The 15159-nt window shown below is 39.9% G+C and overlaps 1 protein-coding gene across 5 annotated transcripts in view; it reads right to left on the reverse strand.

Annotated features, from left to right (window-relative positions):
- Nucleotides 1–15159, reverse strand: part of tcf4 (transcription factor 4) — a 230504-nt gene that overhangs the window by 119835 nt on the left and 95510 nt on the right. For all 5 annotated transcript variants that reach the window (XM_079365223.1, XM_079365221.1, XM_079365228.1 and 2 more), the window contains one exon: nucleotides 1370–1428. In XM_079365223.1, coding sequence (XP_079221349.1) covers nucleotides 1370–1428 — 59 coding nt within the window. The remainder of the gene's footprint in view (nucleotides 1–1369; nucleotides 1429–15159) is intronic.

A 15159-nucleotide genomic window follows, 5' to 3' on the forward strand; every position in this document is an offset into this window, starting at 1 on the left:
AAACACTGGGATACTAAAGATCTATATTTCTATTCTGTAGCACAGACCCCCCTGATATTAAACCATACAGCCTTCATGCATGAATCATAACCAGTAACTACTTTTAGCACAACTTTGATTTTCATTAGCAGAGAAATGTAGTTATTTGATATGCTTTAATTAATAGATGCCGAGATTAAAAAGAAAATGAATGTGTGATATGAGACTCATGTCCAACAGACTGTGCACAAATAGAATTAATGTGATACCTTCATTTCAAAAACCTAAAGGTGGTCATCAAATTACATCAAGCTTCTCTGTTTCATTTCCCAGCAGCAGAATCAAACACCAACATCTGTATATTATCCTCGTTCATCTCCTCAGATACATATGCTCTATGAGATCTAAGCAGGAAAATGAGAGCATAAATTCAAAACCAGCTTTTACCAAAGTCCACACAACACCTGCTGCCACCGCTCTACGTAAATATATATATATATATATATTTTAAACAACAATAAAGTTTAAAGCATTTGATTCTTTAAGTTGGGATAGGAGTGAAGTTAGGCATCTTAGAAGAACACAAAATAACGTTCAAAACATCTAACAGCTGTTGTTGTTAGCCGTCGTTGGATGATTGACACAAATATGAATCTGATTCTTTTTATCTTCTATCACGTGGACTTTCAGCTTGTTTTCCCAACTTGCACAGAAGTGTGTTAAAGTCTGCATGGAGGATTGGGGGAATGGACGAGTCAAACATACACTGGATGAGTCAGTAGCTGTGTCTCCATTCAGGGACAGCATCCTTTTGCAGACCCTAGCTTCATAGCCTGCGTAGACCGCTCAGGTCAAACTGACTTTTTGGTTTATGGAGGACTTCCTGTTTGCGTCGTTATCTCTCCCCCCCCCTTCACCCTCTTGTTTCTAAGAGTCGCTTATTAATGTTATTTCTAAAATACAGAATCAGGAGGAAGAACAAGAAAAGAAAAAGTACCACATTGAGATGTAAGGAAAGCCAGCAGCAGCCTCCAACACACCCCAAACATTAGATTTTACAAGTCCCACCTCTGAAATGGAAAAATCACCAATCACTGTTAGGATTTTGTGTTAACCTATCATATTTCAGGGGGTGGGTGCAAGGCCACAGGCTGTGTGTCCTCTGCTGTCCACTACTGCCAGATATTAACTTCAGGTACTGAAGAAGAAAGTAAGGTCCTTCAACCCAAGGATGACAGTACTTCCAACACTGGCAGAGCAAATCCAAATAATTGCTCTGATTTGACCAACAACAACAAAAAAAAACACTGGAGCACAGTGATACAGCCAACATGGAGCACAGTGATACACTCACTCTGCATTAGTAGAAGACATTTAAAGAGAGACTGACCTGGTGGCAGTGTGGGTTGGACTCTCTGCCGTACGTGAATGAATTCCTCTCTGATTTTCCTGCAGGAGAGAGAAAAGAAAAGAGATTACTGATGTTATTCATTTCTCACTTGACCACACTGACTGCTGAGATTGTCATTAATCCACTGTTTATTTCTCTAAATATTGGAATAACGCAGATGGCCAAATGTTGACTTCGGCTATTGATCAACTTATTCATTGATGTTCAACTGTCTCTCTCAGTGAGTTACACATTCAGTGCAGAAACAGCACATAGATATCTGGTCGAAAGCAGCAAAAGGCAGTTCTCATCAGAGGCCTGCAGTAACAGTGTGTGTGTGTGTGTGTGTTTGTGTGTGTGTGTGTGTGTGTGAAGTGTGTTTAGTGCTCGCTGATCTCACAGCACAACAACAAAACAGACATCTGCTCCTCCTGCAACGTATAGATCATATACAGAGAGAGAGAGAGAGAACCTCTTTATGCTACGAGATCCCAAGCAGACACTTTGGGTCCTCGCCTTCTTTCAGATGTAGATTTTGTGTCTTTGGCGGCATGTAAAGACTCAGAACAGAAAAGTACATTTCTTTTTTTTTCTTTTTCTGTGAAGAGGAATTGATGAGCATAAGGAACATAAAAAAAAAAATCCAACCCATCTCAGATCACCACTCTTGTCAGTTTGTAAATGGATTAGCTCAGCTAAAGTACACAACACGATGTCTCGCTGCATTCTTCATGAAGTGGACGTTGACCTACCTGAGTAAATCACCTGCCTTTTACACTGCATGGACTCAGATCTTAGCAAGTTGTCACAAATATGAACACGTTGTTTCACTTTTCTGGCTGCACCTTATCACAAGCGAAATATGAGTCAGATTTGATTCGTTAAGTTGGGAGGAGATGATGTGATGAGTAAAAAAAACAAAAGGGACACGTTTGTTGAATGAGACGTCTGATCTGCGACCTGCCGAGCGACTGCAGATGTAAACTAGCTCGAAGCTAACTCTGGTACAATGCATCGAATGGCGACATTTATAATTAATATTGCACATCGTCCTTTTACAAATAGAATATTAAATGAAACAACAAAGTTGAATTTTCTCTCACCATCACTATTTTACCCAGAACAAGCAAAACAAGCCTCATCGTTCCTTTCTTATATGTTGACATTAGATGTTACTGAGGACTTGTCAGGTTACAAAAAGTGACATTATGAGTATTTTTGACTAGAAATGAGATACATGCACTTGCTTAAGTTTTTGTTTCTGCAGTCAGAGGAGATGTGGAAGACAGACTAAACATCAAAATGCTCCTTATTGTCAGTATCAGTATAAATCAACCCTTCTGCTGGTTTTATCCCTTTATGTATTGTTCTGTTTTCCTCTCGTCTCCCATTGGACTGTTGCCGGTCCATGGAGACTCATTAGCATACTTGAAACCCAACAAACACTCCCAAAGAAACACCTAGATTTCACAAACGAAACAACAGCTCTCCAGTTATCAAGAGAGATCCATCAAGTTGTGAAAGAGGAAAAAAGGAACTGTGCACGTCAGAAAGTCATATTGTGCTTCATGTTGTACACACTGTGCGGGAATTTCACACAAAGAATTTGGACAATAAAATCAAGCTGCAGATAATTAGAGAGGGTTGCATGATAATAATAAAAGACACCACTGAGAACGACTCGATGCGTCACATCAGAGCGCTGTCTGGCACAGCCGAGCGAAAAAGCGAAAAAGCAACTCCACCGGACATGAACGTGTTTTCTTTTCTGTTTTCGTTCTTTCTTTTTCACTTGTTGCTGTAAAAGAACTAAACATGAGCTGCATCCAAAAAATCATTCACTACACCAAACATCAGGGCACTCAGGACGTTCCTTCTGTGCAGGTCTTCATGTTAAGGCTGCTGCTTTTACTGCAAAGCATGATGGGATTTCGTTCTGCTTTACTGACATGGCTGTAGGCTCTTCGTTCTGATGCATACATGAGGCTTCTAGTTTTTTTTAGACAAAAGTCAGTTTTGCACACTCGACATTATGACTTGATTACTTAGAAATCGTTTCATCTGTCATGTTTGCAAGTTTAATTCCATTTGAGAAAGCTCATTTTTAGTATTACTATGATCTGATGACAGTCAAAGAAATGCACGACAAGTTTAAACTCAGGGGGTTTAGGAAGACGTAAGAGGATGTTTAAAGCAACGATTACAGCGACCTTGTTCTCTTCATTATTTCTAAGGTGCATTATTAACGTCTTTAACCTTTTATCTTTACCGATGTGACGTAAGAAACGTAAATGTTCAAGGTCTTTAAAGCTTTAAAGCTCGTTTTCAAATCTGAGGCCGCACACAGGGTATAATAAGTCTCCTCTTCCATTCAGGCAGAGTTACATAACACAAACTCTGTGGGCTATAGTAAGTACTGGACACGGCCCGGTCTCTTGATCTTTTTAAATAAAGGCTTGGTTTCAGTTTGTCCTCTCGCTTTTACTGTGCAGGTGTCTTCATCCGAACCTACTCCTGACACACATTTTATGAATGTGAGAAAAAAACAAAAACAAAAAAAAAACCAGCCCGGCCATCCTCACCTACCCGGCTGTCTTTATAGAACATCTTTGGTCAAACCTGTTTAAACATGTGTTTGATTGAAATCAGACATCACAGCTCTTGAAACACGGGCCAAGGATTGATCAGTACACGACAGGAAGGTGACGCCTCTTTGGCAGGTAACCCATCATCATTTTTAATACACAAACCCAGAGCGTCTGGCTGTGAAAAAAGGTGTCTGATGAATTCCGAAAAATGCAGCGACCGCCGCGACGTTGTAGACAACAAAGCTAATTTCCTCTCCAGCTTCTGAACAGGCTTTCCTCTCCTGCGAGCTGCGGGACCACTTCGAGCCTATTTTCTCCACGCAGACCTTCTTTTCGGATAAAACCTTAAATCTTCAGCCAGTCTAAATATCAAACCGCGGTTAGTGTGTAATTACATTCTGCGGTGGGTGCAGCGTACGAGATGGAATGGAGGGGTTTTATAGCGAGCGTGTGTGGAGGAAAATGAAGCGTGTACGTGGTGAAGGGTTTGAATCAGGAGTGTATAGACCAGCGCTGAATACACGCCAACATGGTAGTCGATGCAGAAGAGGTTGATAATTACAGGCGTACAAAATGGGAATGTGGTCGACTGTGTGTGTGTGTGTGTGTGTGTGTGTGTGTGTGTGTGTGTGTGTGTTTGTGTGTGTGACCGATACAGCGGCCTCGGCTACGACTGATGCCAGCTGGACCGGTTTGGCACATATACAAAGACTCCCACACACACACACACGGCAGCACACACACAAAGTACTGGAAATCACTGTCACAGATGCGCGCACACACACACACACACGCAGACGTTTCAATGTTTACATTAGAATATGTAGTGTATATATATATAGAGGCCCACACATACACACAAAAGACAGAGAAAAGTAAATGTAGTTTTGCATGTTCCCAAAATATAACCACACAAAGGCTCCACTGCATTTAAAGTTATTTTGGACCAGACACACACACACGCGCACACACACACACACAAACACACACGCACACACACACACACACATAGACACACACTAACGTTCAACATTGCATGCACCTCTGTAAAAAATTCAAACAGAATCGACCACAGAGCTTAAAAAATAAAACACATTTGTGTTTTTGTTTCATTTTTTAATCAACAGACTAAAAAACAGAATAAATAAAAAAAGTTCACCACCACTTTCCTACTATCAACAGATGAAACAATAAATGTATGAAACACTGTGAAGAATATTTGAATATTTATCATTTCTAGAAGTAAATAACTGAAGCTGTATATTTTGTGAATCAATTTAAAAACTCAAATATAGACATAAAAAAACCCAGATTTTTTTAAAGGATTTAAAATATTTCATTTAGTTGTCTCATTTTTTTTATTCACTTGACTCTCCAATCGGACGAACAAATCATTCTTGATTCATGCTAAATGAAAGACTTATTAATTATTTACTGTAACAATACTTTGTAGCTAAAAATCAACATTTTTATTAAATTCAAACGTACTTATTTAATTCTATAATTCAAAGTCTGTTACCTCCAAAACAATTACCTGCACAAATATTTACAATACGATTTAATTAAATTCACAGATCACTTAATTTTTCTTTTTTTTTTGTGCCGTTGATTTTCTGAATAGCCTTGACTAAAAACTGTTCTTGCATCTAAAACAATCTGAGGAGCAGAACAGAAGTAAAACAGACAGAGGTAAAAACATCCAGCTGTGTGAGAACGAGCTGATCAGAAACAGAACCGTGATCAGCTGACAGAGCGGCTCTCTTTGAGGAGTTAACACGACATCAAATATGAGGCTTTAAATAAGAACGCAGAGGTTTGAGGATTGTGCTTTTTGAAAGTTTGTTCTCCACCCCTCGTCAATCGTCTCCTCTCATGGGCCACGTCGCATCGTCCATACGAGACTGGAAAATGGCGAAGGGCCAACTCTGGCACGGGTATTGTCTCTGCTGCTACAGAAGCCCAAATTAAAATACCACTGAGCACAAACACACTGCACACACGTCATCCATCGATCAATCCATCCATCAATCAATCTCCCTCTTCATTTATCTTTTTCTGTTTCTTCATTTGTGGAAACGCGCGCTCACAGAAACCGCTCGCCGTTTATTGAAGGCCTTTAAACACGTCTGTATTGTCTTGTGCATTTATTGGCTGCTGTTGCCAATCAAGAACATTTTTATAAAATCAGTCATAAAGAGGGAGCACAATAAAATTCAAAGACAAGTCAGGTAAAAAAATATATATTTGTCGACACTATTGGGACAAAATGACTTTTAAATGTTTAAATGTAGAATTAGAAAAGAGCTGTCAAATGATTTAAATTTAAATCACAATGAATCACATTTTTAACCGCACGTCTGAAACTGCGTTATTCATTAGCATTTAAAAATACAAATTGTTTCGGGTTTTTTCTTTTAGATTTTTTTTTGTACATGTTTAAGCTGACCCGACTTCACTTGCTGAGTTTGAATTCATCCCTGCTTTTATTTTGAAATAAAGTAAGGACCTTCTGGTACATCAAAGGTCACAACAAACACTTAACCATGGAAAAAGGAAGTGGTCAGGGATCATACACTAAAGTCAAAAAGACAATCCTTCAACATACATTTATTTGAACAGCGCCAATTAACACCGAATGATATCTTGAGACACTTTACAAAGACAACAAAGAACATATGGATGTGTGTTTGCCTCTTAATATTGGAGATATTCCCTGGGTGTTTTTTCTGGATTTATATTTGTTGTTTGACTGGTGCTTCAGTAAAGACTAATGTAGATGTAAAATATACAGAATGTGTTGATTTATTCAAAGCTGTCAGAAAATTTCCATGTAAATATTTTTATGAATTTTCCATGTCGTCTTAATTCCTTTCCAAAAATAAAAAACGAACGTTCGGCTGACTAATGCTTTGGAAACACGAATCAGTTTGTAACTCGCGGGATATCTGAAAGACAATGCGTACATTTAAAATTCTTAAAAACAATATAAGAGATTCTCTGACCCTGGTCTAACCCCTGAACAAACCCAGCAACCTGTTGACCTCCAGGACCAACTCATGTTTCCAGAGACTAAAAATCTCAGGTATTTTGATTAGAAAATAAGGCCATCCAGGGACAGAGCAATGCATGATGGGAAGGGGCAGCCACAAAATCACATCCACTGTACACACACACACACACACACAAACCTACCAATCTTATACCCTCAAACTATAAGAAAAGATGAGTCTTCTTTTTCAAATAATGTAATAATAGATTCTGTGATTAGATCAAAAGAGGAGAGTTTGATTTTTTTTTTTTAAAATGGACCCAATAACCTCTGAATAGATCACATTAAGTGATTTGAAAAAAGATGATCTCCTTTTCTGAGGGGCTTTGACATTCAATGTGCTTTAAAAAAAAATCTTATTCATGTGCTTTTATTTTGAATTATTTTTTAATCAGAGCATTCTTGTTCTGGCTTTCCTCAGAGGAAACAAAATAAAAAATAGCAAAATTGAGATAATGGTCAAATAAGGTTGATAATGGTATAACGTTTGAAGCAGTCCAGTTAAACATGACTTCCACACTGCTGTGTGTGTGTTGTTTAATTCAAGGGTCTGTTTCATCCAGAATGTTCTCCGTGGCTGTCAGGCAACTTTGGGTCAACCGAACAGAAACGTGTTGCGTCTGTATTCCTTTCATCGTCTCCACACTCATTGAGCCACGTGCCTTCTGGGAAGGACTTACACAATATGAAAATGCTCAAGGACCTCGTCAACCTCAGACGGGCTCTGCGACAAACTTCTCTAAAGAACAGAGCGAGCTGATTCGAACGTCCGATGAGGTCAACATAACAACCGCCTCTGAAACAGAAAATCACTTTTTAACCTCAAACATGTACGACTTCAAATTTCAGAACAATTCTTGGAAACTCTTCGTTTAAAGACACGGCAGCATCCAGCGCGGGACGATCGCGGGATCGTATCTATCGAAGTCTACACGGTTCAGTTTTCCGTACAGCTGTGAAGCTCTTCTAGCTAACATCTGTTTTCGCTTTGTGGGATTGCACTCCAGCACGGTCATAGAGCTCTCAACCTAGCATGAAAGTTGTGAGGTGCAAACCCTTATCCCTCGAGTTTACACTAGCATATTAGTCGCACACTTTTTAAACTGTTCGGTATAGTTGTGTAACAGTTGTTCAGGTTTGCTCCTTGTGGAAACATCAGGATCAAAACTGAGATTCTTTCACTTCTAAACCTCGAAACTGAAACACAGTTTTGAGTGAGGCTGAAATCTAACAGTATTCCCCAGCGGTTCCAAAGAAGGGTCTGTAGAAGATGAGCAGGGGGACCGTATCCCACTGTACAAGATTTCAGGACAACACCGGTTGGGAGAGCTTTGAAACCTGGAAAATTTCCCCAACCTCCAAAAATGAAGTGTGTTTGGTAAAAAGGCTCACAAGAGTGTGCTTGAAGCTCAGTAAGACCGCTGTCAAACACTTTGCTAATGATTTCTTACATTCTTTGACATTCTCCAAACCTTAGCACAGAAAAAGCTTGTTCCTTGCCGGGCCAATCCAGAATGTTTGAATGGTTGTTTTTCTTTTGCGTGTCCTTTGTGTACCCGATGCTCAAGTCTTTGAATCTTGAACTCTCACTTGGGTTTGAAATGAGGCAACTTTAAAAATGGAGCTGTTAAAACCATTGGAGAAGTGCAAAACTGTGAATTATTGGAGGAGGCTCTTCTTATTTATGTGCCATAGAAGAGCTGATTTGTTCATCAATGACAATATTGAACATTTACTCACACCTGAAGTCACAAATACAAAACATTTACTTATTGCTTCTTGTCAAACATGGATTGCTGCTAATGTCTTCCAATAAAGTTTCATATTTAGATCAGATGTTTGTGTATAATGAAGAGTGTGTTGTGGGACCCTTCTGCCCTGATTTGATGTGAGTCATTTGAACCTCACACCAAAAGTCACTTTCTGTCACTATGTCATAAACAAAAGTTTTTTTTAATACTTGAATTGTATTTGGACAACAATTACATAATTGGAGTATTTCATTTGGCAGTAGCTTGTGTCCACAGTCACGAGCGAGAAAGGATCTACAATGGGGGAGATATCGTCTGTCAATGTCAACACACGCTGGATCGTTGGAAAGTTCAGTAATAAGCCATGACTTTAATTTCAACAAACATAAAACTATAACAATGGAATTATTTGTGAAACTGACACAAAGACGATCTCTGGTTCTTTCGTCCCGCCTTTTATATATCTTCACCTTTCCTTCTATCTTAAGTCATGAGGGAAAAAATAACCCATCGACAAACACCAAACTATCTCAAGCCCAAAATAAACCCACTAAACCAAGGACTTCTAAACTCATCTCTACTCTCGCCAACCTTTCGGGGAGGAACCCTGCAGTGACATTTTTCCTGGCTGACAAACATAGACAGGCTTCATTGGCGGCGATGAGGACCCCCGGACGAAGCGCCGCTCGTTAAGAGTGTGCTGGCTGCAGAGGTACAAAAGGTGGAGGAGGGGAGGTCAGCCCGCTCCGCTGTACAAAGCCCATAGAGAAGTTGGTGAGCCAGGGAGGACCAAATCCCCGCTAATCCACAGAGTGCAGAGAGACTGAGAGGAAACACGAATGAGCTCCATTACAGGCTGAGGGCGAACAGGAAGCAGGCGTCCTGCTCCACTATGAGCCGTTATCATAGTGTATGTCATATATACTCTCATCTTTAAGTTGAAGATTCTGATCAGATCTCAAAGTGTTCATCATTTTCACAAGATACCGAGTCATATAAGGAGAAATCAAAAGGAAACAAAGCAGAAACTTCAAGACAATTACAAACACATCAGTGAAAATAGATCAGCAAACTCACTTGTCTCCAAATAAGAAGGCAGGTAAATACAGTCCAACCCCAGTAAATGCATTTGGAGGGCTATAGCCTCTGTACATGGGGCGTGCGCACTAACCGCTAGGCTACCGTCCCTTCCTTCACAGGTTAGCACATTAATGTGACTTCTTAGATCCAAACAGTGTTTTTACAAGCTTGTGTACAGTTTCCATCCATTTATATATCATGTGTTGCTTTTTGACCTTGAAAACTATATCACACTTTAATATCATCTATTTGTGGAAAAAAAACATTTTTAACCATTTTGTCTTCTCTGAAGGACACCGAGTGTTTAGAATAAACAGAAACCTCCGATCCTGTCGTTGTTTGGATAAATGTTCAACTCTATAATGCATCTTAGTTTCCATAAAACCCCTGGTTCTCCATCTCTTAGCTTCCCAAGATGTCACACCAGCAGGTTTGTAAAGGTCACTGATATGTTTGATCTTTTCTGTGGTGTCTTTGTTCAGCACGTTCGCTGACAGCGAGTTTTTTTTTTTCTTCTTTTTTTTTTTTAACAGAGAGAGAGAGAACAAACACTCATAACTCGTGATCTTAAACTAGAGACACACTCACTGTGTGTGTATAAATAGCTGATTTTGTTGGACTCGCCTACAGAGCAGAAGCCCACAAACCAACATCACTTTGTATTCTGGTCATGTCTGCCTCCTCCAAGCCCAAAACGGCTCTCAGACCTGGAGTGTTACTGTTGTTTGTTTTTTTCTACACTGTGGCAACGAGAGGATTTTTGTTCTCTGTAGTTTTTTTTCCTCTCTTGCTGATTTTCTTTTATACTTATTTTTTGTAACATCATGATGGCATGATTAGAGCCCAGCATGGATAGCCAGGTCCATTTTGGATATGGCTTATAGTTGTTTAATTATCTGGATTTATAGGCTTCATGGCCAACAAATTATTAATATTTCTTTCCAGTTCATTGGCCGATTGGAAAGCGATGCCTCGTCTAAAACTAGTTCATGGAAAAGTAAAACAGAAGCAGCTCCCGCAGAGGAGAAATGGTGCAGCCGGTAAGCAGGTCCAGAGCCCATGAGAAGCCTATGACACAGTCTGGGTGGGGTCATCATGGCCGACGTATCGCGCTCATAGCTTGATGCTATGATGTGATGCTGCAACGCTGTTTCCCTGTCATCAGACAGATCAGAGAAACCCAACAGAGGACTTAAGGATTAGACAAGTGCTGCTGCTTTAAGTAAATGTGTCAGGGGACAAAACAAAAAAGAGAAGAGAAGTGAAAAAGAAGTAAAGAGAACAGAATAATGAAGAAGAGAAGGGTAGTCCAAGGAAGAAGACAGAAAAATGAAAAATGAAACTTGAAAATAAAGTACTTTTAATAATAATTGCTGTGAAATCATTTGCTTTAAGTAAGACAAATAGACAAAAAGTGATTAAACATACCAAGACGAAAACTGAAAGTGTGTGTGTGTGTGTGTGTGTGTGTGTGTGTGTGTGTGTGTGTGTGTGTGTTTCCATGGACACTTGAACTTTAAATGTTTCCAGTAATAACAAACATCACTTCAAAGAATGGATCAGTGCTTGATTACAGATGATATGATAATATCATACGTTTGTTTTATCTTATTTCATCCTGACAATAAATCGGATTTCAAATCTTTCCAAAAAAAATTACAGGAAATGTTTTTTTCTTGAATCGTATAATTCAAACGTTTCGGATACACACACACATGTATTTAAGTTTTTAACGGACTCATTGATGAACATATGAAAGAAACTGGCATCATTTTAACCTGGACTTTTTTTCAGCGCTAATGAAAGCTTTAAAATGAAACCACATACGCTTCAATAAAAAACAAACAGTCAATCTGACTTTGAAATCTCCATCAGTTCCTCCTGACAGTGTTTTTTTTTAATCTAATTGTACTCTTTTATTTTGACCTTAAGACTCATGAGGAGTCGAAGATGGCTGCAGAAAGCAGCGCCGAAGTGTTCCTCTTGAACATCAACATTTGACATCTGTCAGTTGTTTTCATTCAGAAAAAAAGGGAACCTGATATAGCTGTTCTCTGAGGCGATGCTGACATGTCTTTCAGAGTGTCATGTCGAGTGTTTCTGTGTGTGAAAGGAAACTCTCAGCAGACGTGATCTCCTCTGACATCCATATAATGAGTCCATTTTAATAAACTATGTGACTAATATAGTGCGATTTGACGAGGATGGCGAGATGACGAGAGAAAAGAAAGGGAAGAGAGAAGAAGGGGAGGGAGAGGAAGATGGATAGAAGAAGGGTTAAACTCCCTATTCCTACATGCTGTGTGTGTGTGCGTGTGTGTGTGTGTGTGCGTGTGTGTGTGTGTGTGCGTGTGTGTGTGTGTGTGTGCGTGTGTGCGTGCGTGCGCGATGGGGGAGGGTTGGACTGTGCAGACATGAATCATTCCGAGCGATTCAAGCGTTTCCATGACACCGCTGGGCACCGGTCCAGAAGTTTCTAAAAAGTCTGAAAGGTACCCGCAAATACACACACACACACACACGCACACACGCACACACACACACACACACACACACACACACACACACGCACACACTCGAACAGACAATCCCGCCAGCACTGAATTTGAAATAATCTATATATTTATTCATGGCGTTGTCTTCCCGTGTAAAGCGTAACATTTTCGGGGGGATCAACATTAATTTAACAGACGATGGTCGATGAGTAACCGGCATCTCACAGACACACGCACATCCTTCAGTCCCAGCAGGCAGTGATTTCTTGGCACCAGTACGAGTGAATACATCAAACAACAGATGAACGTATACGAGCGTCGAGAGCGACTCGAGAGACGCAGCATCCAGCTCACATCTGTCGACTTCTACCTTCAGCCATATCAGAGCAGATCAGACCAATGATGGGACCAATGCTAGGAATCTTTTTTTCTCTCTAATCAGAGACCGTCATGGATTTATTTAGGCTTCTAAAAGATTTTCTTGAAGTTACTTAAAATTGTCTTTAATTTGTTGAACATCCGTGACAAAGTTTGAGAATAAATACAATTTCAACTGGAATAAGATGCTGACAATACATGTGGCTGTATAATCTGTAACAGAACAGCATCTGGGCTAATTGTTGTAACCACAGTATGAAGGTTACAGAACCCACTTTAACACATCTCGTCAGAAGAGAGTGCTTAAGCCACCAAATATTACACACAGTTATTAAAATGTTAAAAAGAAAATAAATACATCCTGATTTTATGTACTACCCTTCCCAAAATGCAATGCATGATGTTCTAAGGACTTTTCTCTGTGACTGTGAATAAGAACGACCAAAATATACGATTGTTTGACTTCCCATACTTTATATGATGCTCGGTCAAAATTCATTTGTTTTTGCAGTTTTGCCATCAGTTTTTGTCGACAGGTGCTGATGGATGTAAAGGGAAGAAAATACTTTAAAAAAAACAAACAGTCACTTTCCCAATAATGTACAGAGAAATAGTTTTATGGCAACTAAATTTAGTAAAGTTACAAATATAGAGAACAGTTGTTGTTGATTTTTTTGAGTACAATATACAAAATAAACAAGCCCACACAGGCTTTAAAGACAACAAAGTTTGCTTCTTCTCCCAGACTCCAAAAACAACATCTGCTACTGAAAACAGATCGGGGGAGAAAAAAAACAAACTTTAGACTCATCCCGTCTGAGGAGAACTGCACACTCGCAAATTCAATAATAATTTCAGAAAGAAAAGAAGATGATTATAGCTTGTTTTAAAAACATGTTACCTCCTTAAGACATCACTAAAGGTGCTAATGCTATTGGAGCTAAGTGTGTCTACATTACAGTACAGATGTCCTAATGATTAAAGGTCTTTTCTTATTGGAAACTATATTGTGTGTTTTTATGGGAAGCCTGTCACATCACATCACTGCTGGGTTTCTATATCTTCTCGAGGGGCTTTCCTTTTTCTTCTTTGAGGATAAACGTTGAGTTTCCTGAAGTGACATGTTCTGTCTTGATTAGTTCGTACGTCTCAATTAGAAGACGATTTTGAAGAATAATTAGACAAATACTCGTCCTTAAATTTGAGATTTTGCAGCGCCAACGACAACGAGACCCAAAGAACAGTGTCCCCCTTCCCTAGTTACTAAACAGCCTACATTATCCACAGACACACACACACACACACACACACACACACACACTACTTCACCCCTCCTCCACCCTGGAATCAATGGACAAACAACAACGAGTGACTAACAGGGCCACATCACCAAACCCCTCCAAAGCAGCAGGAACTAAATATGAACTGTTTCCACTGAAGCCTTGGTATTTCATGCACTTCCTGAAGAGAAAAAAAAATGTCCAGTGTGTCTGTGATTAACAATTCAATGTGAGAATTTTATTCCAGGTTCCGCGTTTCCTTTCACGAAGCTTAGCTACTCGTGAAGATAAACGTTGCCGATTTTCAGTACATAGTATGTGTGCAGCGCGAGTGTGTCGCTGTGTGTTTTTGTACGCAAGTGTGTGTGTGTGTGTGTGTGTGTGTGTGTGTGTGTGTTGGTCTCAGACAAAACAGGGCTGCTGAAATGCGGCAGGCACTGCAGATTTTTGTTGGCTGGTTGACAACGACGTGCCAGTGCCAAGCCCCGACGGCGGAAACGACTAAAAGACGCATAAGGCTGGCATTAGAGCCCCAAATCTTCTCTCCCCCTCCATCCCTCCTTCTCTTTTCTCCTTCTCTTTTCTCGCTCCGTGGCACGACGTTTACTTTGGTCGGGGTCTGACTCGATTTGGCAACGTTCTCACCCGTTCGTGAATTTATCAATCTGTTTTTTTATTTCGCTCTGATCTGATGGGAGGGGAGGGAGGAGGGGGGGGGAGAAAACATGGCACCTGAAACACAGCGGGAGGTTAAGGTAGACTATCACGCTCACATGTTTTTTTTTTCTTTTCTTTCTTGGACGTCACCTCGTTTCTGTGCTCCAGTTTAACCCCCTGTGCTCCTTTCATAAGTGTCGGCGAATGAAAATTCGGTAGGATTTGTTTCTTTCCAGGATTTATTTTTCCCTTCGTATCTGCTGCCTTTGTCTTGAGGATTTTGGGCGACACTTCCACAAAAACCTGGGACACAATAGCATCTGGAGTTACATCCACGAGGCACTGAGCCCATGTTCTTACTAAAACCTAAAACAAATGAAGAAACCAGCATACTCAAATTACGCTCCCAAGACAATAAAACACAACACAAAAAACCTCCTGTAAACATTCAGGATTACCTCAAACTAAAAGCTGTTTGGAGTCCATTATTGATGGAACAATATTTAGCAGCA

This window comes from Symphodus melops, assembly GCF_947650265.1.
Source record: "Symphodus melops genome assembly, chromosome: 16".
NCBI lineage: Eukaryota > Metazoa > Chordata > Actinopteri > Labriformes > Labridae > Symphodus > Symphodus melops.